The sequence below is a fragment of the Zasmidium cellare genome, assembly GCF_010093935.1.
Source record: "Zasmidium cellare ATCC 36951 unplaced genomic scaffold M409scaffold_43, whole genome shotgun sequence".
Lineage (NCBI taxonomy): Eukaryota > Fungi > Ascomycota > Dothideomycetes > Mycosphaerellales > Mycosphaerellaceae > Zasmidium > Zasmidium cellare.
Genome location: NW_022986987.1, coordinates 92072 through 119455, shown reverse-complemented (window position 1 = coordinate 119455; position 27384 = coordinate 92072). Strand labels below are relative to the sequence as shown.

At 54.1% G+C, this 27384-nt stretch overlaps 8 protein-coding genes across 8 annotated transcripts; 3 read left to right on the top strand and 5 right to left on the bottom strand.

The window, feature by feature from the left end:
* Positions 1–1451: 1451 nt before the first annotated feature.
* Positions 1452–2993, bottom strand: M409DRAFT_69960 (uncharacterized protein; the record flags this gene model as incomplete). Its single annotated transcript, XM_033818512.1, has 1 exon — positions 1452–2993. One exon carries the CDS (start codon positions 2991–2993, stop codon positions 1452–1454), a length of 1542 nt encoding a protein of 513 aa, XP_033661987.1.
* Positions 2994–4245: 1252 nt separating this feature from the next.
* On the top strand, positions 4246–4959 carry M409DRAFT_59367 (uncharacterized protein; the record flags this gene model as incomplete). The annotated part of the gene is made up of 1 exon (XM_033814169.1): positions 4246–4959. One exon carries the CDS (start codon positions 4246–4248, stop codon positions 4957–4959), a length of 714 nt encoding a protein of 237 aa, XP_033661986.1.
* Positions 4960–5485: 526 nt separating this feature from the next.
* M409DRAFT_69959 (uncharacterized protein) lies at positions 5486–7063 on the bottom strand (the record flags this gene model as incomplete). The annotated part of the gene is made up of 2 exons (XM_033818511.1): positions 5486–5589; positions 5752–7063. 2 exons carry the CDS (start codon positions 7061–7063, stop codon positions 5486–5488), a joined length of 1416 nt encoding a protein of 471 aa, XP_033661985.1.
* Positions 7064–8799: 1736 nt separating this feature from the next.
* On the bottom strand, positions 8800–11515 carry M409DRAFT_69958 (uncharacterized protein; the record flags this gene model as incomplete). The annotated part of the gene is made up of 4 exons (XM_033818510.1): positions 8800–10593; positions 10650–11363; positions 11439–11459; positions 11513–11515. The coding sequence occupies 4 exons, from the start codon at positions 11513–11515 to the stop codon at positions 8800–8802; spliced, it is 2532 nt and encodes an 843-aa protein (XP_033661984.1).
* An 832-nt stretch (positions 11516–12347) lies between these two features.
* M409DRAFT_69957 (uncharacterized protein) lies at positions 12348–22172 on the bottom strand (the record flags this gene model as incomplete). The annotated part of the gene is made up of 1 exon (XM_033818509.1): positions 12348–22172. The coding sequence occupies one exon, from the start codon at positions 22170–22172 to the stop codon at positions 12348–12350; it is 9825 nt and encodes a 3274-aa protein (XP_033661983.1).
* A 294-nt stretch (positions 22173–22466) lies between these two features.
* On the top strand, positions 22467–24515 carry M409DRAFT_59364 (uncharacterized protein; the record flags this gene model as incomplete). Its single annotated transcript, XM_033814168.1, has 1 exon — positions 22467–24515. One exon carries the CDS (start codon positions 22467–22469, stop codon positions 24513–24515), a length of 2049 nt encoding a protein of 682 aa, XP_033661982.1.
* A 502-nt stretch (positions 24516–25017) lies between these two features.
* M409DRAFT_59363 (uncharacterized protein) lies at positions 25018–26326 on the top strand (the record flags this gene model as incomplete). The annotated part of the gene is made up of 4 exons (XM_033814167.1): positions 25018–25212; positions 25293–25760; positions 25829–25868; positions 25920–26326. 4 exons carry the CDS (start codon positions 25018–25020, stop codon positions 26324–26326), a joined length of 1110 nt encoding a protein of 369 aa, XP_033661981.1.
* A 36-nt stretch (positions 26327–26362) lies between these two features.
* On the bottom strand, positions 26363–27352 carry M409DRAFT_28422 (uncharacterized protein; the record flags this gene model as incomplete). Its single annotated transcript, XM_033809032.1, has 1 exon — positions 26363–27352. The coding sequence occupies one exon, from the start codon at positions 27350–27352 to the stop codon at positions 26363–26365; it is 990 nt and encodes a 329-aa protein (XP_033661980.1).
* Between the last annotated feature and the right edge of the window lie 32 nt (positions 27353–27384).

The window sequence follows — 27384 nt, the reverse complement described above, 5'->3', positions numbered from 1 at the left end:
TCGAAAGACTCACCTTGATGTAACCTCAAGAGACGGGCTGTAGTTCTATGCAGGGTGTGGCTCGTTTTCCATCCTCAAGCAGCAGCTGAACATACTGAAGCACATAATGCCGTACTAGCCTGTGAGCGGCGTCACGTCCCTGCAGACGTCCCGTTCACCAAGGTACTCGATCTCCAGGGTCAAGGAGTTAACATGAACCTTCGAATGCGAGGATCATTTGGGTGTGTAACTAAGCATCCACGCTATTCGCCTTGACTGTGTGAAGCTCATGAGCTTGTTACTTGAGAAGTTCTTCGGTCCCAAAGTCAAGCTCCATGGAGTGGAGCGGTTCGGAGACGGGGTGGACCTGACGATCCCGAAGCATGGCAGAGCAACGCATGTCCGGCACGATTCGCTTCTTGTTGACGGGATGTCTGTTCAAGAAGCGCTTGCGATGAGCAGCTTGACGTCGTAGTGCGGGCCACGGACGTCGGAGATGCAGCATTTGGTCGGTGGCACGATGCATAGGGTTGCCGAAACGCAGTCAAGTCCAGGTCTCATATGTTCTCTTTGTCCATGCTGGAAGCGTGACATGTTTGAGAGTGTGCTAATCGTCTGTTCTAGATGAAATTCGACATCTGCTTCGACTTCAGAGACACAATGAGGGCACCAGGCTGACTTTCAGGAAGATTCCACCCGCCAGAAACCCAGGGCTCAGAAGACTCTGCCCCCATAGAGATGTTGACTGATCGACACAGTCTTCGCATAGTTGCACAGACTAACGCGGCATTATAGTCGTAGACTTGAACGGAGCCTCTATTGCGGGACTCGTTCCAGACTAGGCAGGAGCTACCTAAAACGGAGTTCCCACAATCAGCTAGCGTCACATGTGCTAGCATGAATGGTGTATAACTTCGATGTCCGGCACCGTTTCATCCAATCAGGAACTCTTGTTGCGGGCGAGCCGCGTCGCTATAGCTGCAGAGAAGCATCTGATCAGGTGTAGGGCTGGAGCAGCTGCATGATGTTGCGTACATCCCGCCAGTTGCCATCTTATGCAGCGCTGGAGGATTTGTCCGGAAGTGATATATCCCCATTCGCATTGCATAGCTTGCAGCGATCAGTCGCTCCCTATCTAGGAGGCTAGTTGATTCTCGTGAACATGTCGAGGTGCCGTTCATCCCGCGGGTTCCTCCTGACCTGAAGCTGTTCAACCACCAGGTCTTCGGCTTGCCCAATTTGGACAAATTACAAGAGTTCGACCGGAGCAACTTTCCTGCTTCGGTAACTCAACATGATTCACCAAGATGGAACGCTTTTGAATAGACTGACCATAGAATTTGCTCATGTTGCCGCCTCGGTGCTCAGCTTGGCGGAGGGAACATGTAGATCAGGCCACCCGTCCTAAGAGCCACTAAGATCGGCTGGCTACATCTTCTATATCGATGGCGCCCAGAGGTTACGTGGCGGCATCATTCGTCTGGTCCGGTGAGCGGTTCGTGGGATGGAGCAATGATCCTTGCCTTCAAGTTTGGAGGAGTTTCAAAATGCTTGTCGAAGGGCCATATCGGTCGACGGATCAAGTGATGTCCGAGTCGCTCAAGATCTTGATCAACTCCACCTGGCGTGAGAGCGAGCATCCAGTCATTCGCCATGTCGAATAGCTCCGGCTCAAGATATCCGATTTTGACAACGACGATGTCGGCACCATTTCTTGCGTCCAGATTCAGCTGCTTGAAGTCCCGCTCCAGATGATACGGCTTACGCAATTTGGTGAGTATCACGAAGACATTGCCGACTTGGAGAACTACTTCCGTAACTGCGTGAATGTCTCCATGGCGAATAGCATGGACACGCCCAGTCAGCTTGATAGGCCCAGAATGCAGATTGTCAACCTCTGCACCCGCAATGACAGAGACTTGAGCGCCAACACCTGCCTCGGTTGCAATCTGGACGGCTTCAGGGCCCGGTATGCTGGCATAGATGATACGTGGACCATCAAGACCCTTCCTGACCTCTTCTCGGTTCAAGATCTGACTCAAAATCCAAGTAACATCTCCAGAACCTCCAGCTGTTGGATTGTCGCCTGAGTCCGAGATGTAGTAGGGTCTAGCTTTGGATGCCACAGCAGCATCAAAGCATTCATCGAATGTGCCTGTAGGAGCGACAAACTTGAAGTCGGCATGAGACTCCCAAAACAATTCAGCAAGCTTTTCGGCGCCTTGACAGACAGCAGCCTCGTTTGTGCCAGTGGCCATGACAATGGCACGATTTCGGCGCTCATCTCCCCACGCATAGCCGACCCATATCGCAGAGTCAATTAGACCGTCCATAGCTTCCACTTCAGGTACAGCCGCATAGATGTGACTTGCTGGCTCATCTCGAGTCGACGTTTGCTCGCCAGGCAAGAGTATAGGCAAAGGTATCCACGCTTTGATCGGTAGAGTTGGCTTCTGTCCGCCAGAGGATTGACCCAAAACGTTAACGAGATTCCGACATGCGCGCTGCCTAGTCTCCAGCACATCTACATGTGGCGCTGTCCGATAGCAAGTGATAAGATCGGTCTGATGAGCCAGCTCTCGTGACACGTTCCCGTGCAGATCCATTGAGGCCGATACCACGACATCAGGTCCGATGACAGCTCGAATTCGTCGTAGCAATTCGGCCTCGGCGTCTTCGAGGCCGTCGACGAACATTGCTCCGTGGATGTCGTACCACAATCCGTCAAGCTTTGAAGACTTGGTGATATCGGCTAATCTGGATACAATCTCTCCGGCTAATTCTTCGAATGCCTCAGTCGTTACTCTTCCACCTGGCATCGCGTGGCCAGTGAGCGTTCCGATCCATTCGGCCGCATCTCCCAATTTCGTGCCTTTCTTGAGAAACTGGTTATGCTTGAAGTCGAAGATCTCGTCGCCTCGTTTCGGGTGGAAAGCAGGGACTTTTGTGCGAGACGGCGTGAAGGTGGAATTTTCACATCCGAGCCCGGCGATGGCAATAATTGGTTTCCCCATCGTGTTGGCGTTGTTTAACAAGTTTGTTGATAAGAAGAGGAAGGTGGAACAATGCTGGTGGCTGGGTGTCGTTGACCCGATCTCGGATCTGCGGCCAAGGTTTGGCCGAAGACGACCTCACCTCTCCCTTTCCTTTCTCTTGTCCACTATAATAAGGGTTTTTCTTCCAGACCACAAGTTGGCCGCTGCGAGCCTCATCACAATGCAATACTTTGTGTTTTTCTAGACTCGTATTCCTGTCTAATCCTCCAGCTCTTCGCGAAGATCCAGCATCACTGCCAGCTGGGGAGGCATTACACATGCCAGTGATTGACACCATGATGAGCGACGCATTCGTACATCCTACGTCATTGGCGTGTCGCGGAGGTACGCACAGTCGTGTATCGAGCTACAGAAAATATCACCCACTACTTGTGAGCAAAGTCATCCCGACACACAATTCAAGAACAGCAGATCTAGTCCATGTGAGCTGTGATCGAAACTTGGTGGCGGCAAGTCTGCGCTCGGGGGCAAATTTACACAATCCCTTGCATGTGTCAAGCAGCTGACCAAGTCAAAGCAGTATCATCACGAGAAGGGCATATAATGCACACAAAGACTACCAGATACCTAGGCATTAGTCTACGATACGAATATAATTCCTTGACGATGTAGGCAGTGTCCTATCTAGGGCCCGTTTCAAATCGCGAAAACGTCTAAAGCCTCTTAGAAGATGAGTGAATCGCGAAGTGAGTCCAGGAGCTAGATTGAAGACCTACGCACCAGACGGAGGAGCAGCAGCAGAATAGACAGTACTACGATTTAGGACATCACGTCGTGAAAAAAGTGCAAACAAACGGTAACGAGAAATCTGCTAAGTGAATCTCGCGTCTAACCCAGGATGCTACGCAAACGTACGTCTGGATAATATCGTTACGCAAACGCGTTACCGAATAACTCAACAGGCCAAATAGCCCAAACGTTACGTTTGCAGGAGAGCAGCAAACTTATCCCAATTCACCAATTCACTTCAACGAATCACTTGAACGCTCAGCTGGCGCTCTCAAGTCAAACTCAGCTCACGGGGAAAGCTATCACATGCAAACGGGCCTAAAACCCTTCTCCCGCTTCAAAATCCCCGCTCCAAACACAACTCGCTCTCCACCAAACACTCCATCAGCACCACGGTCGCACACACTTTTTTCGAGAGACACCACCAACATCCAACCTCACTTCAGCACCACAACAACCCACCACACCGTCGCCGCGAACCATGGCCAACGACGACCCCGCCCCCGGCGCCTCCTCCCTCATGACCTTCACAACCAGCGCCGTCGCCGAACCCATCACGCGAGGCCCCGCGAACGTCAAAGGCGACTACCTCGAAGTGCACCACCCAGCTCTAAACCTCCCTCCACGCGCCACCAGCACCAAACCCAGCAAGAAGCGCAAGAAATCCGTCGCCTTCGCCAGCAACGACGACTCCCCCAACCCCGGCGCAGGCGCAGCCTCAACCTCCACCCCAGCCAAGAAAACCCACACCCGCAACGCCTCCAAAAAATCCACACCGGGCCGCATAATCCCCACAACCTTCGACGCCTGCTCCGAACCAGACAAACTCCTCCTCACGCTACGGGACGCCGGCTCCGACTGGCCGCACATCCGCCAACGCTACACGGCGCTCACCGGCGAAAAAACCGCCCCCTCGACCCTCCCCAACCGCTACAACCGGCTGAAATCCGCCCTGACGCACCTGCGGCCGCAGGACAACCCGCTTTTGTTGCTGGCGAAGCGGCAGGTGGAGACGAGCTTCGAGGCGCAGAAGTGGGAGTTGGTGGCGGCGGTGGTGAGGGAGAAGGGCGGGGATGTGTATGCGGGGAATGTGCTGCAGAGGAAGTATAAGAAGTTGATGGTGCAGCAGGGGGTGCTGGAGGGCCCGCCGGAGGGGGTGAGGGATGGGGATTGGGAGGTTGAGGCTTTGGAGTGAGGAGGGAGATTGGGATTGATTGTTTGGGAGAAGGGGATGGGATGGGGTGGGATTGGTATGTTTTGTTTTGAATTTCTGGGCTTGTTCGGGTTTTGTTGTTTCTGTGTGCTTTTTGGCTTTGGCGTGTTTTTGGTCTCTTTGTGCGGTGTTGCGAGAGCGAGCGGGGGTAATGGAAACGGCGACGAAGGAAAGACTGGGTTTCGAGGGATACATCCAGCGGTCTTGTAATAGTAGCAGTTCTGCTGCGTTAATGAGCTGTACAGTACTCTCCCATTGAGGCATACCAGGGATAGCGAGGTGAAATGAATGCTGTGAGTTCAGTCATTGACTCGCTGCGAAGTACTTGTCTTCTGCCTGACTGCTCAATCATTAAATCGTCGGTGACAAGTCTCATGTCTTCCCCCTGCAAGGCGATCACGGGGCGAGCAGCAACGCACACTCCACAAAACGCATCCTAGCGATCGTGTCGTGCCTCGCGTACATCCAATCGATCCTGGTAGCACTGAAGTGTAAGCCCCTTCCCTCATCACAGCCTATCCTCTCTTCCCCGTCTCCGATCATCCTCATAGTACCTCCCGCCCCTACTATCACGATCTCGCTCACGCCGGTGATCATACCGCCTATCGCGATCTCCTCCTCGGTCATCATATCTTCGATCATCATACCGCCGGTCTCTTTCCCGGTCTCTCAACCTCGCACGCTCTCTCTCCGCCTCTCGCTCGCGATCCGCCAAGCTCTCTCGTATTCTCTCCCGCTCGGGGCCGCGAGGATGTTGTGAGCCTCGGTCCTCACGAGTGCCACGTCTGTCTTCAAAGTCACGAGGTGGTCGGCTGTCTCGGTCACGATCGCTGTGTGGTCGGTCTCGGCGGTCGTGGTCACGGGAGTGGTTGCGAGGGATTGGAACTTCGATCTCTTCTTCGTATTCCTCCCACTCCTCGGTGTAGTAGCTGTTGACTTGCGTGCGCTCATCCGTGGCACGCTGTGGGTCAAGCATGAAGCGAAGGGTGCCGCCGCCTTCTGGAGCCGGCTGACTAGTACCTACCCCATTCGCTTGCGACGGAGCCTGTGAGCCTGGCTGGGGTGGTGACACTGGTGTGGGATGGCCGTTCGCAACACGAAGAGTGTTGGCAGAACCATTGGCGTTATCCGGTGATGGTGGTGGCTGTACTGTAGTATGGCGAGCAATGCTGGAGTCCGAGCACTCCTTGTTGAAGGCAAGACGAATTCGAAGTAGATCATCCAGGGAGTACTTAGTTCCCAAGATGGTCGAACCTGTATTGTGGGTGTACAAGTCGAGTGCATCGAGCAGCGTCTCCATGACTTCCTCTCGGGTGCTGTGCCACTTGCCGAGATCCAGAGCCTGAAGATCGTCCTTCACAGAGCATGAGTTGCCGGCAGAAGTTGCAGCCTTGAAGTCGGCAGACAGTTCAAGGCTTGCTAGAGCCAGCGTCACGCTCGTCTGCTTCAAAGGAGCGAATGTGCGGTGGAGGTCGGTGAGAATCGTCCAAGCCAGTTTCGCGACCTCCTTCGAGTCCTCGCTCTGCGGCAAGCTCTTGCCAATCTTGACCAGCGTATGATGGGGCGATCTGCTGCGGAAATCGAACCCTCCACTCTCCAGCACCAATCGCTCCAGCCCAATCACCACCCTACTGGGAGCCTCAAAGATGGGATCATCAGCACCGACTTGCTCATGGCTGCCGGGTTGCTTCAGGTTGTACGCCGCCGCCAGAATATCCCTGCTCTTCTTCAAGGTATCCTCATTCTTACAGCTAGTCAAGAGACTCGCAGCAGCAGCATCTGACCAGCTGTACTCGATGGTAGGGTGTGCCAGGCGGAATTTGTGGTAGTAGACGCAAGCGGTCGTGAAGGTCTTGATGGGTAGCTGAAGTGCTCGTCGGACGTTGTTCAACCACTGCACTCCCTGCAACCGGATACTGTCCTCCCGAGCCTCTGCTAGACTCCTCTCCTGCGCATCGACATTGGTAGGTTGCAGGCGCTTTTCGATGGCGGCTTGGGTGATGTAGGGTGCCGAGACGCGGATGGTCGAAGGGTGAGGCCCGACTGCTTTCGCTTCGCCGTTGGACAGTCGCTTGGTCGCGCCCATCTTGAGCGTCTGAACGCGAAGGGACGGCTGGGAGGTGTGAGTTGCTGGCGGCGCAAGAGGCGTCGACGAAGCCTCCTTCACATGCGGTTGGAAGTCGAGGTCCCGGGTGCGAGGTACCCGTGCCAGAGTTTTTGCATCCGACGTATCCGCCTTCTTCCCTCTCACTTCACTCCTCTTCTTCATGGCCATTGACTTCATCTCCTTCATCTTCACAATGTCGTCCACTTTCGCTTGCACGTCTTGCGTGTCGACTTGATTCAAGTCAGATGCTCCGTCAAGTCCAAATGCTGTTGCTTCGTCGACCGTCTCCCGCCGCGTGCCAAAACACATTTCACTTATCTGACCTTCTTCCTCCTCCTCATTCACTTGCTCCTGCTCCTCCTTCTGAATCTGCGTCTCATCGACCAATCTAGCACTCCCATCAAACCCCTTCTCCTCTTTCTCCCTCCTCGGCCAATCCACCATCAAAACAGCTTCGGCCATAGGCGCCAAACTCCCAAACGCTGGCACACTGGGACTGAAGCCCCTCTCAACCTTACTCCTCTCCTGCTCCCACCTCATCAACTGATAAAGATGCCCCTGCTCCGCATGCGAAAGCGGCTGTTCTTGGCATTGCTTGGGCAAATGTCCCGTATATCCGCATCGAACGCAGAGCGGATCGCCCCACACGAAGCGGTACACGAGCGAGCCGTTGATGAAGGGGTTTAGGGAACGGGAGGGGTCGAAGTTCGCGATTCCCAGCGCGGGAGCGACGGTCAGTGGTGGAGGTCCTCCAAACCATGGGTGATGCTGCGCGAAAGGTGCGAGGCCGGAGACTGGGTTGAAGGAGCCTGGAGGACGCCGTCCGTTGTCGTTCGAATTGACGCTCGATGGACGACCATCATTCATCCATGACCAGCTCTGCATGATGCCCGGTGGCGATTTTCTCAACCTGCGAAAGTTGGTCGTTGAAGCAGGTGGCTGCTCTGGCGCGGCGTGTTGCAGCTCAGAGCAAACAGCGCGTCTGCACGCAGCGTTTGCTTGCAGACCCTCACATCATCGAAATGGAAAGCGCAGTGGATTGTGAGCCAGAACATCATTGACCCCAAGCCTGACCACCTTCATCGTTGCACTTCGACGTATCCCCCGATCTCTCATACCAACCGAGCTCGTCCTTCTCCTTCAAATTGCTCAGAGAGCTCGCGAGTAACGGACATAGCCATTCCACTTTCAGGCGAACGACCATTAAGCCGCCTTGAACTCCTGCAATCATTATCTCGGTGTCCTTGCCGATGGGGAGATAACTCTTAGACTGTAGTAACTCTCATAGCAACGCCATGTATTTATTAAACGCGGCACCTGTCCCTGCGCGGCGGTATCAGATGTGAAAGACAAAACAGGTAGCCCCTCTTTCACAACACTCGCATCAACAATAATCTAACGAAAAGGTGAAGACAAACTCTTTGCAACTTCATTTCAGGCTATCTATCGTCCTGCAGACAACCAAGAAGTCTCGAAAACGAGAAAGAACTAACAAATGAAAGTCGTCTCATATTCCTCCCCATTTCCCATTGCGATTTTTCCATTTCGTGTCAATGGCAGTGGCTGCTGAACCACAGCGCTCTAGCGGAGTTATCAATCGCAGCCCATCTGGTGCCATTAGCTGCAGTAGACGCCCGCAAATGCAAGACATCCTCCACCCGCTACTTCTCTTCGCCTTCTCGTGCACCACAATAGCATTCGCATCGGCCTGCTGTTTACAATTTGTCGTAGTAATTCTCGTAGCCAGGAACTTCGGGCTTGAGACCCTTGCGCTTGCGCATGTCCTCGACAATCTTGCCGGGAGGAGTGTCCTTGTTGAGGACAGAGCCACCTGGAAGTACCTCCCAGTGGTCGAAGACGGACTGGGGGAAAGCCTGGCCACCGGTGTTGGAGCGGAGATCTGCGTTGAAGCCGAAGGACTCGTTGACGGGAAGGTAGGCCTTGATGTTGAACAGGGGAGTACCTGGACGCTGGGCCTCCTCGAAGACGTGACCTCTCCGGCGGGTGAGCACACCGTAGATACCACCCATAGCCTGCTCTGGAACCTGGATCTCGACCAAGAAGACGGGCTCGAGGAGACCTGGGTCGGCAAGGAGAGCGGCGGCGTAGAGCACACGACGCGCAGTTGGGATGATCTGACCACCACCACGGTGAATGGCGTCAGTGTGGAGGGTGACATCCATGATGTTGAAGCGGACACTGCGCATAGGCTCCTCAGCGACTGGACCTTCCTTGGTGGCCCACTGGAAACCAGAGACGACGGAATCCTTGATTTCGTTGAGGTACTGGACGGCCTTGGTCTGGTCAACAAGCAAGTTGGCACCGTTGGTGTCTGGGCCGAAGCACCAGATCTTACGGGCGTCAGTGACATCCCAGCCGTGGTCGTCAGCGAGGATACGGGCGCGAGCCTTGAAGTCGTCACGTGGGCCGATCTTGCCGTTCTCAATGTCCTTGGCGACCTCCTCGCTGAGAGGGGTGGCGGTGACGTAGAGACGGTTGTGCTTGTTTGGCGACTTGGACAGAGCGGTCATGCTGGAGTCACCGGCGACAGTCTCACGATACTGGACGACTGGGTCGGACACACGGAGCGGCACACCGGCGTGGTCCTCCTCGAGATCCTTCAAGCAGATTTCGAGATGGAGCTCACCAGCACCAGCAACGACGTGCTCACCAGACTCGTTGATGTAGGTCAGGACGCAAGGATCCGACTTGGAGAGACGCTTAAGACCTTCGACGAGCTTAGGCAGATCGTTGGCGTTCTTGACCTCGACGGAGCGCTGCACGACAGGAGAGACGGAGAACTTCATGACCTTGAGGTTGTGCGAGGTCTCGGAGGTGGTGAGGGTACCAGACTTGAGCAAGAACTGATCGATACCGACCAGACCCAAGATGTTACCGGCTGGCACATCCTCGATTGGCTCGGTGTAGCGACCCATCATAAGAATGGTACGCTGGATGGCCTTGATGAACATGTCTTCCTTCTTGCCTGGGACGTAGTTTGGTCCCTGGATGCGGACCTTGAGACCAGAGCGGGCGGTACCCGAGAACACACGGCCGAAAGCGTAGAAACGACCCTTGTCGGAGGTCGGCACCATCTTGGAGACGTAAAGCATGAGAGGGCCCTTGGGGTCGCAGTCGCGGATACCAATAGCGGACTCATCGTCTGGTGGACCCTCGTAGAGAGTCTCCATACGGTACTTCTGGGCCGTGGCGGGAGATGGAAGGTGGAGAATCATCATCTCCATGAGCGCATCAGCGGCTGGCAAGAACTTGCGCATGACGACCTTGAGGAGCTGCTTGCCCTCGAGGTCCTTCTCGTCACCGACAAGCTTGATCTCGAGCTTCTCGAGGAGCTTGGGGATGTCATCGGTCTTGAAGTTCATCACAGAGTCGAAAATGCGGAAGATGGGGTCCAAGCAGAACTGGTTGAAGGCACGCTCGAGCGTCTGGCCTTCGTGAGTGCCGACCTTGGTCCACTTCTTGGTCTTTGGGTTGAAGAAAGAGTCGCCCTGGGACAAGAATTAGTCCTGTGAAATCCGCCCAAGGACCTGGAATATAAACTTACCCAGAGACGCTCCATCATCTTGTTCTTGTCGACACCGAACTTCTTGGAGTATCTGGCGGCGAACTGACGGACGGTGAAAGCCCAGCCGTGGAGGCCGGAACCGAAGGCGATGGTGCCCTTGTCTGGGTAGACCTGGCAATCACCGAGGGCCTTGTCGTAGTAGGTGGAGATAACGACGTTGACGGACTCGATGACACGAGAGAAGTTCTGGAACAGGTCCTCCTTGGAGAGCTGGAGTTCGAGCAAGGCACGGTCGACTTTGTTGATGATGACCACTGGCTTGATACGCTCACCAAGCGCCTGTCGCAGGACAGTCTCGGTCTGCACGCACACACCTTCAATGGTGTCGACGACGACGAGCGCACCGTCAGTGACACGGAGAGCGGCCGTGACCTCAGAGGAGAAGTCAACGTGACCAGGCGAGTCAATCAAGTTGACCAAGAAGTCGTTCTTCTCGGTCTTGACCGGGATGTCCTTGAGATCCTCATCGTCAGGAAGCTGACCGTACAGCGAAATGGCGGTCGACTTGATGGTGACACCACGCTCTTGCTCGTCTGCTCGAGTATCCGTAAATCGCGCTGAGCCGGCGTTCTTGGCTGAGATGATACCAGCGCGCTGGACGAGGGAGTCGGTGAGGGTGGACTTTCCGTGGTCGACGTGGGCAATGACGGACATGTTACGGATGTTCTTTGGGTTGTCCATCAAGGACCGGATCTAGAGAGGAGTTAGTGGTTATGCAAGATGTTGAGGTCGCCCACGTGGCGCCTCTGAGGTATTGGCGGTACGTGCCTCGTCGACGGTGAAGTTGACCTATCCATTGTTAGCATGTACTCGAGTTGTCGCAAGGATCCTCGATATCTTACCATCTTGGCGGTATTGGTGAGGGTGTTTTAGGGAATTTGTAAGATGGGCGTTCGTGTGTGGGATCGGGCCTCGATGTGCCCGGCTTCGACCTCTGGGTATTGTCTGCCTGATGGTATGGTCAGTCTCGACGGTGTGCCGACGACTATGGCGATGGCGTGGGTGGATATACCTGTCAAAGGCGTGTGTTTGGGAGGTGGTGGGAGAGGTGAAGTCGAGGTTTCGAAATTTGCTGCTGGCGAAGTGGGCTTTGGCGGGCGGCTTCTTCTCTTCGAAAGACCCCGCCATTTCTCGCTTGTCACATGCGGTTAGCGTCAAACTTTCTTCGACGTCAGCCACCGCACGTTGTCGAGGCAAAACATTCACTCGCACCATCAATCACAGTCATCGCTGTTTCGTCCACTGATAACGGACCTTCTTTGCTCGTATCAGTGGCGATTGAGGCATTGCTTGGATTTGAAAATGAGTCACAGACCGTAGCAACTCGAGAATGAACTATCGGCCAAATGTTAAGCCGTTGATTCGACGAAACAGACGTCTTTCGAATCGTATTATCAACCACTATAAGCCGGTGTCCCCATCCGTACAACGCCTCACGACCATCATCTGAATCTCGAACATCACATGTTATTATGCTGAACAGTATTGTGAACATTTCCGTACATGCCAGACGGCGGGGTTAGCACATGTTAAATCCGATTCTTTTTGGCCTGTTTTCCTATCCGTCTCACTCAATCTACCATGCCAAATACCCAACAACCTCCTTGAACGCCACGCTAAAACGCTGAAATCAACAGTTCTTCTCAAGCTCACACATCCCGTGTCCTGTCTTCCTCCTTACGAACTCCCCAAAATCTTCTCATAAGCATCCTCCACCTCCCTACAAACCTCCAACAAACTCACAATCAGAATCTGATGCGTAACATTCGGCAGCCGATCACGCTGCAGTCCAATCCACTCCAACGGCGGCGTCGCCTCGCCCATATCCCTCAACTGCGGCGTCTCGATGACCGGAGGCTCTAGCGGGTTATACTCGTACTTGCTCTGCGGAAGATTGATCTCCGCCGTGATTTTCTCCTGCTTGTCGTTGGTGCTGTCTTTTGATGACGAGGAGGATTCATCGGTGGCGGTGATTTTGACGGCGGACTCGGGCAGAGATTTTCCTAGGCGGGAGGCGAGCGCGCGGGAGTGGGAGGTCCACATGCCTTTGATGAAGTTGATGCGGGAGAGGTTCCAGCCGACGTCGATTTTGCCGTCGAAGAGGGATTTGAAGATGTAGTCGACGTTGTTGTTGTCCGGAGACTGCCATGTCTGCATAGATGCGATGACTTTGGGTACGCGAAGGATCGTGCCGCCTTTGGCGTTGATGGCGCTATTGATAACTTCGTCGACCGTCACCTCCAGGGCCTTGGGAACGGCGGTCACTCGGCGAGCTTGAGACAAGCCAACTTGAAGCTGCCCAAGCGTCATACCAAGGCCACTCGTAATCTTGCCCCTTTCGAGCCCTACGGCGAATCGAGCTTGGATGTTGTTGGCCTCAAGCTTCAACATCTGGCTATCAAAGAACGTGCTCGGGTAGACACCAAAGCAGATAGCACCCATCGTAACGACAACATCTGTGTGCAGCGATATGGGGCTCCGCTTATCCTCTTTGGTCTTGACGGGAGAGTTCGGTATCGGAGGTCCAAATCTCGTCGGCACGACAGTACTCTCGCGCCGCATGTGCTTCTCAATGTCTCGCAATGACTGGACGTATGCCGTCTGCTTCTCTTGAATCAGGCGATCGAACGCCTGATACAGCCCAACAGCCTGCGCAGGGCTCGTCGACGTGCAGAACACATAAGCCTTCTCGCAGTCAAGCACAGCCACAAGGCGGTCTGACTTTCCTGATGAATCGCGGACATTGTACATTAGGAAGTCGAAACTCTCGATATCACCGAACGCAAACGCTTGGTAATCGAAAGCAGCCTTGGCTCGTAGTCTCTGGAATCCAAGTGAAGCCTGAATCAGCGGCGTCTTGCGCGTTGAACTCTGGCTCGACCCTTCAGGCCACTTGATCGAGGTCCTGACGCCAAGCCTGCCTAGTTGAATGAAGCCACTCATACGGCCAGTACTGTTGATAGCCATTTCATCCATGCCGATGCAGAGATTTTGCTCCCAGTTCGACGACTTCTGCTGTGAAGCCCATAAATTGGTGATCGTGAACGATGACTTTCCAATGCTCTGACCAAGATCCAGATCAACAGCAAGCTTCGTAATCGAGACTGTAGCATTCCAAGGGAACGCAGCAGCGGCCGCCACGGTCTGATACCGCTGCACGAGAAAGTCGTCCGGTCTCGTGGATGGTACTGCCGATGGAGCTGGACCCGCCGCAGCCGCAGCATTTCTAATCTCAGGTGGAAGCCAGATCTCCCTGAAAAGAAGTAGATCTTGGAACTGCTTGCCGTTGATCAAGATTCGAGTCGGGTTGATGTTCAGAATAGCCGAAACACCTGGAGTGCCGCTCAGATGCTTGTTGTTCATCGCAGACAGCACAATTGAGTCCATGTCGTAGCTGAAAGTAGGCTCGCGCGAGTAGACATGCTTGACCTGCGCTCGAAGTCCAGTCATAACGGCGGACGCCGCGAAAAAGTGGCCATGCTCGTCCGAGTCGATCGTGTTCATCGTGACGTAGAAGTCTTCAAGCGTTGCTTTCGCATCAACTCTTGCTATGGGCTGACAGCTCAGGCCGAACTCTTGCTTGGCGATGCGGAAACCAAGATCAACTTTCGTCTTGCCAAAAATCTTAGCTGGTGTGGCAGTGATGATGGAGTCATCCTCGAAGAACTTTTGCGCAGGCTTCGCAGCCTCTGGCACAGAAACCTGCTTGATGGGTGCTTTGTCGTCCTTCTGATTTCGCACCAGCTCCTTCACACTATTCGATACTTCGAGCATCAATGGGACGACATTCGGCAAGAGCATATTTGACGATGCGTCAATCATCAGCTCTGCATTGACCGTCGGTTGCGTCTCGCTTGCGTTGTACTCAAGTTTGAAACCAATCCCAGGAGCAGTTAAAGTCGTATGCATGAGCGCACCGTCAGCTGCAAACTGGCCGTAGCGCCCATGCTGGCTGCCATGTTGCTGGGAAGCTGTCGCCACTGTGGCCAGGCTCGCTCTGCGCTCGCGGCGACCAGATCCTTGCATGTAGACCTGAGCGCCGGCGAAGTCCGCCTCGACAAGGAGAGATCCAATGTGTTTCGTGTCAAACTTCATCGTCGATCTTGGCGCTCCTGTGGATGTGGGCGTACTCTGCCATGTCTCAGTGCCCTTCTTAAACTGTGCAATCGCAAGTTCAATCGACCTCTGTACGGCATTGACCGGCAAGATGAATCTCGACTCAAGGCGAAGGTCGAGCGGCTTGCCAGTAGCCTTGAACGTCAGACTGCGATATCTGCCCGTCTTCCAGTAGCCCACGCTAAAGCCCACCTCAGGAAGCAATGCTGAATTCAAAGAGCGCGACAGCTTGGCATCCTTCTTCTTAGCAAGTTGCAGCTGCACCTCCGTGATCGTCAGCCGAGCTTCGTTGCCGCCGCGAGTGGTGAATTCGACGCTGTCAATGGAGAAGACCAAATCATCGACGGGCGCGTTCCTGTTGGCTGCAAATGATCTGTCGACGATCCATGCAGCTTGAATGTCGGTGATCTCTATTGTCGTCTTGATTGAGAGTAGGTCTTCCGGAGAGAAGGGTAGCTCATCGTCTTCCGTCCAGCTTTCCTTGCCGCTCATTTTCTGAATGACAGTCTGTCTACGCTCGTCACGGATGCGGCGAAGGTAGTCGACTTCCTTGGAGAGATCCAGATGCTTGATCCTGTCTTGTAGATGGTTGATAACGTCGACAACCGTAGAAGCAGTGTCTGGGTAGGCATTCACGTCGACGCCTTTACTCCACAGGTTCAGCTCCCTAACCATGTCACCATTGTCGCCCTTGTGGTTGCTGAAGTCCAACCTGATGCTCATGATTGCATTTCCACAAGGACGTAACTTGCCATTCTCCTTGATCTTGAGGCTCGCACCGATGTCTTGCACAAGAGCTCGAACGTCGGGGATGATCTCCTCAGGGGCAGCACGATTCGAGGCAGTGGCATGCAACGGCCCAATTCCAAACTCGACTTCGGCTGTGGAGCGTCCCAGAACTCGAGGAGTGCTCGCAGAGACTCTGACTCCCAGCAATGCAAATCGAACGTCGTAAGCAACACGCTGTTGCTTCTTGGGGTCTGGCTTTGGCTTCGGCGTGTGATCTTCAGGAAACAAGACCACCACATGACCTCTAATATCTTCAACGCCACCTTTGATGGCAGTGATGACGTTCTGGACTTCAGGCCGGTTGAGAACGCCCAGAACACCTTGAATTGCGGCTGCATCGACCTCAATCTTCTCGATGGTCGTAGCCACAGCGACATCTGTTTCATCAATGCCGATTTCCAACCCAACGTGTCCGTTGATGGGTGGCACCTCCAAAAGTCCCTGGACATGTCTCTCATTGGCAGAAGTGTTCACAAAAGCATGATGCTGGACGCCCACATCGAAGTCGATGCTGAAAATCCTGTCTTTGGTCAGGCTCGGTGCAACGCGAACGCTGGCGCCGTTTCCTTCAAGCAGAAAGCTAAGTGTTGACAGCAAAGAGACCTCCAGATGCAGCTTGCCGGACAAGACAGCCACATGAAGTTTGGGAGGCAGAGATGCTCCGGTGCTGGCTCGGGAGACTGTTGTAGTATCAGTAGTCCGACTGAGAGGGGGAGATGCTGGCAGTGGTGGTCCTTGTGCCATCTCAGCCAGGCGCTGACACTTTGCAACCTCATCCAAAATCACCGAATCGACAATGTGGAGAATCCCAGGGACTTGTTCACTGATGATGATCTGCAGTGCATCGTATGCGACCGCAACCGTCACAGTCGGTGGTATCTGGAGGCCATCCGCAGGGAGGATGTGATCGACGTACAGACTTGGCGAGGTAAGCAACGTCTGCCATATGGGCGCTGTGGGACCGTGCAGCTCGGTGATGGCAGTGTCAAAGTTGAGAGTGGCGCTGACCGCCTGGCCGATCGTCTCATGCTGCGCTTGATTCGTTCCAATCACGGTCATCTTCAATCCATCTGCGCGAGATACATGGCGGAGATTGATGCTCTGCAGTGTGACACTACCAGTATCAGTCGAGAGCGTGGCGTGAATGTCATGCCGGGAAAGTCCGTCCTCCAATGCCTGGCCGGCGGTCCGTTTTCGCTTGCTCTCAAGCGAAGCAGCGATGTCGTCAATGCGATCTTTCAGGGCTATAACATCTTCTGCAATGTGGAATAGGCCCCAGTCGAGCAGAAAGGCGATCGTACTCGTGTGCATCTGCAGCGCAGTTCTCGTCCTCGTGTTCTCTTCGACAAGCATCAGACCCTCGGGCTTCTTGGGAGGGGTGTTCTCTACGCCTAGCGTAGTCTCCTCCAGCACGATGTCACTGCTTCCTTTCGCGTGCTCAAGAGCGATTCTGAAAGACTCGGACCTGAATGTCAAAGTGGTCGCTTTGGCTTGATAGGGGTCCATTGTCTTGATATCCTCGGGGCTGAAGAGCATCTTGAACACCATGGTCTGGTTGATGTGGACGTCCCAGCTCTGCCAATGCGCCCAGCTGTCTAGCACTCGACGGGGAGCATCCTCTGGGCATTTTGGATGGGTCTGCTTGATCACGGCCGTGAGGTCCGCTAAGACATCTGGTGACAAACTCTGCAATATGTATCGGAACCGCGCCAGAATATTCCACGAGTCCGTGTTACGGACATGTCCTGGATAGGCGCGCAAAACAAACAAAAGCCGGGTCAGGAAAGGAGGGTCCCCGACATCTTGTCCGTTGTGGGTGAGGACGTAGACCAGGTACTGAATACGTTTCAAGTCGTTGGCAAGGACCTCTTCGAAACGTGACTTGATGTCGGTTATCACAGGTATAAGCTTCAGGGCGAGCAGGCTGAGGTATCTCGTTTGCTCTCCAGAAACCGCCAAGGATGTGTCGCGGAACGATATATGGAAAGCATTGGTGCTGGTGAGCGCTAGCCAGACCAGCACATCGTCAACGCCGAGTCCTACTGCCGGTTTTGCGAGGACGCCATCTTGACGTTCTCGTAAACAAACATCAAGCCCTGCCAGCATTGTGTGCAAAGCCAGTAACTGATGCACGCCGATATCAGAAGGCTCTGTGCGGATTCTCACAAATGTCTCCAGAGACTTCATCTTCAGATCGATCTGATCTGCGATTTCATCTTTCTTCTCGTCGAGGGCCACGACGCGCAGATGGGCGGCTGCCAGACTGGCCTGGATCTCCACGATCTTGCTTTTGGCACTTTTGGCAGCCTGCTGGCTCAAAATCGCTCCAATGACGCTCATTTGGAAAGCATCCATCACTTCGTTAGGATGTTTTGGTGCCACTTTGCGGATCAGTTTCGACGCTGTGATGGCTGCCCGAGGCTCCACATAACCACGTATGCCAGGTACAATCTTGATCATGACCGTGACATGTTCCGCGTCAGGATCGATATCTGGATCCAGTATAACATCTGATATTGACGAAGTCTCAGATTGAGTCCCGTCCTTGTCTTCAACAGCACAAAAAGGAGGCACGTTCGTCTCGTCCGGCTCGACCAGCTCCAAGGGAAAGTAGGGCTCCGAGTAGGGACTTGAGAAGGCCATGGTGGAAGAGGGGAGGCCAAACTTGGCTCGCTCGGCGTCATTCGTCAGCCTGTTGTGAGGCTTCTCGCGCGTAGAGTCAGGGCTTGTTGATCGACTGCCGGGCGCTGCTGGACTGTAAAATGAGGACGAGCTCTCCGTCTTCTCAGTCGGGCAAGACAAGAACACAGGACGAGGTTTGCCAACAATCGCGGCACGCCCACTCTTGACTGAGGCTGAGAGAGACGATGACGAGCTCTTGGAGAGTAAGCGCCGCCCTCTGGGAACACTCGATATTGATTTCACCGAAGCCTGCCGTCGGACGCCACTTGTCCGCGTCAATGGAGGCGGTGGGTACGGGTACTGTGATGCCGGAGGTTCGAAGTGGATGTCATCTTCAGGGTCAATGGGAGCATCAATGTCGGGCCGTATGAGAAAAGGGAACCTGCCTGTACGCTGATCGTGCAGTCGAAAGTGGGCTTGCTGTCTTCTCGTCTCCCGATCGAAATGTGCTTTGCGAATTACCACATCCAACGACACACCAGTCTGCAGGAAGGCATATGTTCGAACAGGATCCTTTCGCCAGCTGCGTGCTCTATGTCGCGACGCACTCCTACCGTCCGCGCATGCGACGGTAATCAGCGGCGCAAGGACGGTGACCCGCTGGGAGAACATCGCACTTGCCCAGTCATTGGTCTCGACTTTCACCGGCTCGAGGTCAAGCAACAGAGCATCTTTTCCAACGTGCATCCAAAGCCGTACGGTATCAGTGCGCACCTGTACGAATGATGCATCGAGGGCAATGGCAGGCGAATGGACTGGAAGAGCATTCTCCACATCACCGATAGTGAATGCAAATGCTCGCCCAGCCAATGCAAGGTCTCGTACGAACTGACTCGAAAGCTCTCCAGTGATCTTGCCAACGTCGATATCCCACTGGCTCACGTATGCTTCTTCGTTGGGTGGCAGACCGAATGAGCGATGGCCATTCAAGTCGACATGTTTGACGAAGAATTGGGTGGGCGATTCTCCTGGCACGTCGTCCTCATCCGGCGCTGAAGAGCCTGTCAAAAAGCTCAACGGCGACAGCTGCAGACCCATATCAAGGTAGTAGCTGACAATCCGCAAGTCGAGATCAGCACGAGGTAACTCAGCCCGAACAAATTCTTTGCACGAGTACATGTTTGTGGGAAACATGACGGTGGCGTCCTCGGCAACAATGCACAAGATGACGTCCAGCTCGTTGATGGATGTCGGTTTCGGGAAACTTGCAGTCTTTGCATTTGCTTCTTCCAGATCATCACTGGCCGCCTGGAACTCTTCGAGAGTTTTGAAATGCATGTAGTCGCCGAAGTAATTCTCCTTGATGCTCACCAGCTGGCGGACGAAAAAGCCGTAAGCCTTCAGTGACAGGCCTGTACCGACGATGTCCATTCGGAGAACATCGACATTGCCAACCCGAATCTCCTGGTTGGCATTGTATGATCCGTTCAGAGTGAGCTTGGGCAGCTCAGCCATCACCTTGTCCTCGACGAAAGCACTGAAGGTGCTCCTAGGAGGACTGATCATTCTCATCTTCAAATCCTGCGCTAGGACATCGAACGAGATCTGATTGCGGGATGGTCGGTAATTTTCCATTGGGATACCAAGGATAGCATGCAGTTGTCCCTCGATCGTGAGATAGTCGTTGCGAACAAAGTCGGCGGGGTCATTGATGATGTTGGCGTCGTTCACATTAAGGTACATTATAAAGTTCTTGAAGGTCAGGTCCAGCTGATAGTTGTATGGTACAAAGGTGTAGAAGTCGGATGGCGCTCCAGACGCCCAGTCGTTGACGAGGTCGATGATCAAGAAAAGGTGATCACGAAGAATGAACAGTTCCATATCGTTTATGACGACGTTGAAAGGCCACTTCCTCAGACTGTTCCAAGTGCAAGGCTGCGAGATGTCCGCGTCCAGGACTAACGGGCCAGACTTCCAGAGAAGGCCATGGTTGACGCTACTGGACATCTCGACACCTTTCACGTCCAGGTCCAGGGTGTTGCGGTAGCCAGTAGGACGTGCATACATGTCCATGTTGAAGTTCACCACCGAGTCTTTCTTGACAGTGATGTCGATCCAACCGTATGGTCGAGCATCCACGGTGGCAGTGCCCTTCTTGTTAGCTTTTCCGCGCATGTGATGTCGACGCCTTCTCCAGTGTCCGCCTTTTCCCTGAGTGGCATCGTTGCCATTGCTTGCGGACGGATTAGCTTTTTCGGCGCGCCCTTTCCACTTGGTGTCTTTTGACTCTTCACGGGCTGGAATCCGCAGGACCACATCGTCCTCGACGATGACCTTGATCTTGAAGACAGTGCAGACGCGCACTTCCCCAGGCTTGAGCGGATTTGCTGGAGTAGCATCGACATACGTCGCCGGCACGAAGATCGGCTGAAGATTGAGGCGCTGTCTGTCCGCCCAAGGTCCATAGACGACATAACCACCATATATGCCCAAGTCCATGCCGTAGTCCGGTGGTACCGTGCCATTGATATCGTCATCGTGTTGAGAGCCCAAAAGGGTATCATTGTCGGCGAATCCATTTGGCACCGGCCCCGGCATATCCCAATAGAAGCGCATCGTGATCTTGTCACAGTTCACAAGCTCGGATGACTTGGCATATTCTACGTCTTGCCACTCTTCATGATCATTAATCTCACCATCATCCAGATAGCGCATTAAGCCATGCCACTGACCCTGGCCGGGTAGTTGGTCCAACGGTGGACTACCCCCTGGTTGTCCAATGACCGACTTGGACCTCGACTTTAGCGAAGCAGTGCGAAGGGATTCAGTAGAGCTGCCTCGTCGACGAAAGAACCGCAAGATACGGCTCAAGAAAGTCTGCGCCTTCTCAGTCGTTTCGCGCAGTGGTGGTTTCATTTCTTCTAATTCCTGCTCTCTTTCCTTCAGAATGCGCCGCGCGGCATCCAGCTGCTGCTCTTTGAAATCGCGATTGGGCTTCATGGCTACCGTGACCTTCTGAATCTCGAAGTTGAAGAGCAATTTCCACAGATCTAAAGGCCCGGCATGTCCGGCGTCAACAGTACCCACGGATCTCTCGGTTTTGGCGGTGATGACGTTCTTCGTGTTCTCATTCCCAAGAGCTGCTGCTGCGCGTTTACATTCGATCTTGATGGGGAAGATGTGCAGAAAAGATGGGACTTCAGGTTTCTCGGTCGGAGGGCCACTCGCACCAGTGTTGTAGGTCTCCATTCGTTCTGGTCGGGCACCAAACTTCACTTCGTCGGCACTGCTTCCTTGGGAAGAGGATGTCGGGCTCTTTGTAGGCTGCGCAGTATTCTCGCCAGCTTTAGCCGCCTCCCTAGCCTGACTTGTTGTAGCTTCCACCACAGCATCATAGACAGGGCTCCGATTGTAGATGAACGCTTCCACACCAGACACTGTCACAGATATACGGCATGGCAGCTCCTTCTTTGGCTTCCCTCCAGCCTTTTCCTCTTTACCAAGACTTCGTGCCCTTGCTCTAGGCTTTTCATTCGAACCTTCCTTGCTCTTTTCGCCCTCGTTGATATCCTTTCCCTCCTTGTCACTGCCCGAGATGCTTGAATCTCGTCCGCTGGACCTCTCAACGCCCTCATCGTCTTGGAACACTTCTGCCTCTTGAACCAAACGAAGCCAGTATCGCCACGTAACGTGTCCTTCGTATACGAAGACCGTTACATTGTGAGCATGATATCGGATGTTCTTGAAGAACAGCCGCCCTCCCAGTAAACTGATCTGTAGTGCTCCAATGTCGATGTAAGCCTTGTATTTGTTCCAGGTGTAGATTCGAATGCCATAGGACACCAGGGTAGCGAACAGGCGATTGAAGTAGAAGAGGAAGAACAGGCCGAGGATGCCCACGACCAGGATCTCAATCAGGAAGACCCAGTTGAACTGGCCGCCGGCGCTGAGCGGCTGGGATTGTAGGGCGCTCATCGTGTCTGCGCGTAGGCTTCAGCGGGAGCAGCATCATCTTGGTCACATAGCCAAGTCTCCAGGAACAGCCACACGCTCTAGGTTCTTTCGCGGGCAACGGGGGCGAGGGTGTAAGTGAATGTTGGACGCATCTGTCACATGTCATTCGCGTGGAGTGGAGATTCCCGGCGGACCTCAGTCCGGGAACCAAAGCTTATTTGCAGCTTGAAACAGTCGACCTCAAACACCTCCCACAGAAACACACACTATTCATCCACACCTCGCGCATGATATGAGCGCGATCGCCTTGCCAATATGCTATTCGACGAGGCCGACTCGGAGCTACTGAAGCAGTGGATTGTGAAGAAGTTGGAGGACGTCAGTGATGCCGACTCGGATGTTTTGGCCGACTATGTCCTGGCTCTCGTCAAGACCGACGACCCAGAGCCGGTAGCGAAGGCGAGCTGTGTTGAGAACTTGCAAGACTTCCTCGGCGACACGTCTCAGAAGTTCGTGGACGATGTCTTCACTGCCATCAAGACCAAAGCCTACGACCCATCCAAGCCTGCGCTGAAGGCACCCGCGCCCACGTATCAACCGCCCCGCCGAACGAGCCTCGAGCCACCGAACCCACACACCGAGTCGCGCAAACGCTCTTATCATGACTGGGATCGCGACGAATCGCAAAACGGCCAGATCCCGTCGTACCAAGGTGGAGATCGGCCGGTCAAGCAGCCGCGTAGAGGTCGAGGTGGTGGAAGAGGAGGAGCCTTCGAGCATCGAGGTGGAAGACAGAATCAGTATGGAGGCGCGCCCCAGGCAGCATTTCCTCCAATGCCCACACCGCCACCTGGAATTCCAGCGTTCGATCCGAACAATCCAGTGGCATCGATGATGGCTCAGTTTGCTGCAATGACTGGGATGCCAGGATACCCCCAACCCCAAGCTCAGACTGAGCGATGCAGAGATTACGACACGAAAGGCTTCTGCGCGAGAGGAGCGCAATGCCCGTTCGAGCACGGCAACGATCGCTACGTTGTGCCTGGCAATGATCAGTACGACCCAAACCACGCCGCACTGTTGAACGTTCAACCAACACGGACAGGTACAGTCGAGACATCACCGGGACGCCGGGGTCGGGGAGGACAGCGGGGACGAGGCGGCAACAACTATCGCGGCGGAAACAAGCGCGCAGACTTCTCTATGCTGGGTCAGAACAAGGACAAATCAATAACTGCGGTTGTCGTCGAGTCAATACCAGAGGATAAGTTCGACGAACAGATTGTGCGCGATTTTTTCGGAGAGTTCGGCAACATCGAAGAGGTCACCATGCAGCCATACCAGCGGCTGGCAATCGTCAAGTATGATACCTACGACGCCGCCAAAGCTGCATATGAAAGTCCAAATGTGATCTTCGACAACCGGTTCGTCAAAGTCTATTGGTACAAGCCAGAGAATTTCACGAAGACCCAGAGCGCGACACCGAACAATGGCTCGTGGAAGCAGAACGGTGGAGATGTTGACATGCAAGATGAGGAGCCTCATATTGACCCAGAGGAGCTTGCCAAGAAGCAAGAGGAGGCACAGCGGAAATACGATGAACACAAGAAGCAGCTTGAAGCAGCAGATAAACAGAAGGAAGAACTTGATGCGAAGATGAGAGCGATCGAGGCGGAGCGCAAGAAGATGGCAGATGCAATAGCGAAGAAGGCTGGCAAAAAGGCCGCTTCACCCACGCCAGCAGCCAATGGCTCGGAGGACAACGAACAGACAAAAGCTCTCAAAGAGCAGCTTGCAAAACTCGAGGCAGAAGCCATGAGCTTGGGCATTGATCCGGATGCAGCAACGATTAGCTTCGACAGCTACCCAAGCTATGTACCTCGCGGTAGAGGTGGTTGGAGAGGTCGACCTCGTGGCAGAGGCAGAGGTGGGTTCAATCCTTCCTTCAGAGGCGGCTGGGGCGGTGCAAGAGGTGGTGCTGTGATGCGTTTGGATAACCGACCAAAGACCGTGGCTGTCACATTTTCGGAAGGTACCTACAACGACCACGACGAGGCATTGCGGCAGTGGCTCCTGTTTAACGGATCAGAGTCAGCTACCCTCACCAAGCACCCTCACAAGCAGGCTGCGGCACTGGTGGCATTTCCAGAGCGCTATCTGGGTGAGAACTTCATGAACGCTGCTTCGTCGTCGAATTTTCCTCTGGCTGGCAAGGCCGAGTTGTCGTGGTATACCGAGAGCGCCAACGGAAGCCAGGATGTCAAGATGGAAGTGACACCAGACACCAACGAGGCTCCAGCGGGAGAAGATCAGTCCAACGTGCGCGAAATGGACGACATAGCCGACGACGATCACTGGGGATGAAGGCCTTGAAAGACGATAGCGAACGTGACGTTACATCGCAACAGAGCGTTTCGCCCGTAGGTCGTCACTCCTCGAGGAATAATGAGGCCCCGCGGAGTGCTTGCAGATCGCAAGAATCCAGCACAGAAGTCCGTCACTTGTATCATCAACAGCCACATGGCTAAGGCACCGGAAGTTCTTGGCAACAGTCGCTCATTGGAAGTAGAGAGCATTTGAGGCTGAGTTGTCTTGGCTTTAACAGCGATCCTGGCCCGGCTCCACCACTAGCACTTCACTTCCTACCTCATAGGAGGCTGTAAAGGGTACCTTTACACAGCTGAAAGAGCTGGCTTGTGGCGTTATGGACTCGCTGCTGTGCCACTGGAGTGTGTACAGGTAGGTATATAGCAAGAACAAGTGTACAGTACGTTTTCCAACTTGTCTTCAACTTGTCACTTTTCCCATTCCACCAACACGAACAACAGGCATACAGAGTCAAAGTCGCTTGATCAATCTTTTCAAAATGTCTGACCTGACCATGAAGCTCCATGAGGCCTCCTCCAAGAATCAATCCCTGCTGTCCGAACTCACAGCAACAGACCACGCTCCCTCATCTCTCAAACAAAACACAACCTACATCACCGACCTCAAATCCCAAATCACAAGCACCGACAAAGAACTCGCCCGTCTCCACGCCATCACCGAAGATGAGCGAAAGGTAAATTCAATCACCCCCTTCGCCCAACCAGACCAAACCCATCCCAGGCTTCAAAGACTAAAGCTTGATGATGTTGTTAGGACCACATCAAATACCGCGACTCGACCTTGAAACGCTACGCCTTCAAACTCGGCGGCAGCAAGGGCCAGGATAAATTCGCCTCCCGTCAAGAAAAGGAAGAGAAAGAGTTCCTCGCCGCGTGGCAATCTGAACGCTCGGCCAAGGAATCCCGGGAGGAGCTCGCGACTGCGTTGGCGAATGCTGAGAACCAGGAAGCTCAGCTTCAAAAGGACGCGGAGAGGCATGCCAAGGCGCAGAAGGCGTTAGATGAGTTGTATGAAGGGATTTTCGCGGGGCCAACGCCGGATGTGAGTGGGGAGGATGGGGCGGAGGAGAGTGTAGGGAGGTGCAAAGCGCATTTCGAGGGATGCCAGGAGCAGTTGGGACGGGAGAAGCAAGCTGCCCAGGCGCTGGAGAGGGCGGAGCAGGCTCTCAAGGCTGGGTATGGGGATATTCAGGATGCGCTTAGAAGGTCGACGAGGGATATGGTGAGTTCTTTATGAAGATTTTCCCCGGGTTTTTGGGGGGGTATGCTAATGTTTGTGACTTGTTGTAGTTTGGAGGCGGTACCTTTACCGACATGATGGAGCGCGATGGTAAGACTGACTTGTGAGAAAGCAGCACTCAATGGCTAACGCCGTGAACAGCCCTCTCCAAAGCGCAGAACAACATGCACAGCGTGATTAGACACATGGACGCCGCTCAACACCTCCAACCATCCATCAAACCCCTCAGCGATATTACGATCGACCAAGGCCACATGTTCAGCGACGTCCTCTTCGACAACATCTTCACGGATATGGCACAGCATGAGAGGATCCAGCAGTCCGAGGCGCAGATGGTGCAGGCGTTGCAGCAGTTGAAGCAGCAGATTGGGGAGCAGAGGCAGAGGGTTGGGTATGCGGATCAGAGGGTGCAGGGGGCTGTAGGGGAGTTGGAGAAGGTGAGAGGGGAGTTGCAGAGGATTCGGGCGGAGGCGTTTGAGAGGGTTGTTGGGGGTGGTGTTGCTGGGAACGGTGTTGAGGCTGCTGCGCCGCCGGCTTATGCTGTTTAAAACAGATGAAGTATGCATTATGGATCCAGACGATCACTACCGACGTAACAAAACCCCTAAAAATTTCTTCCTCCTCGACACTCTCGGCACATTCACAACCATCTCCTCTTCCTCCTCCCTCTCAATCTCATACCCCCAAACCTCATCCCACTCAACGTCCCCAAACGCCTTCCCCCCTTCAGCCCTCCACTCATCCGTAAAAACATGCCTATCACAAGCCGTCATCCTCCTCGGTCTCGTCCCACAAGGCCTAAACCACTGCCTCTCGATCCTCCTCACACTATCCAAACGTTCCTTGACAGCCTTCTCTCTCGCCTCCCTCCTCTCCCCAACCGACCGCTCATCAATAGTCATATTGAGATTCACCCTCCCAGGTCTCCTCGCCACAGACTTCCTTACTTCTTCAGGAACCTTCGCTCCGACAGGGAGGGTAGAACTCCCACCATACCTCCACCTCTCCCTCCCAGGCGCCTCGATCTCCACCCGTTTCACCCACCAAGGATCCCCGCGAAACCAGCAATTCTCCACCACATCCCACAACAACCCCATCGTCAACCAATTACTCTCATTATCAAACTCCATCCTTGAAATCGTGCCTCCCTCCTTCCCCTCCGCATGGACCTGTAATTGTGTAGGAGGCGGATCATTCCAAGGTAACATCCTTCGCCAGCTCGCTTCGGGGTGGGTGAATTTCTTGTACTGAGACAAATCAGACGTCCAGTTCCTCTCGGCGGGCCACACCCACGGCCCTGCGTTCCCTCGATAGCCGTCCCAGGAGGCAGGGCCCCATGACAGGAAAGATGCGAAGATGCTCGAGAGGAGGGGATCGATTGTTGAGGGGTCTTGTGTTCCAATGAAATGTGCGGGTCTAGGGCGGAGGGAGAGGACTTGTAGGAAAGTCCTGCTTGTGAGGATTGTTCTTCGCCATGTTTGACAAACTTTTTGCGTTTGGATGAGATCTTCTTGGTCGAGGGAGAGGAAGATGAGGTGCAGGATTGCGGGTTCTTGGAGGGCTTTGTTGCTCATTGCTTTACAACAAGAACTATCGCTCTCACGAT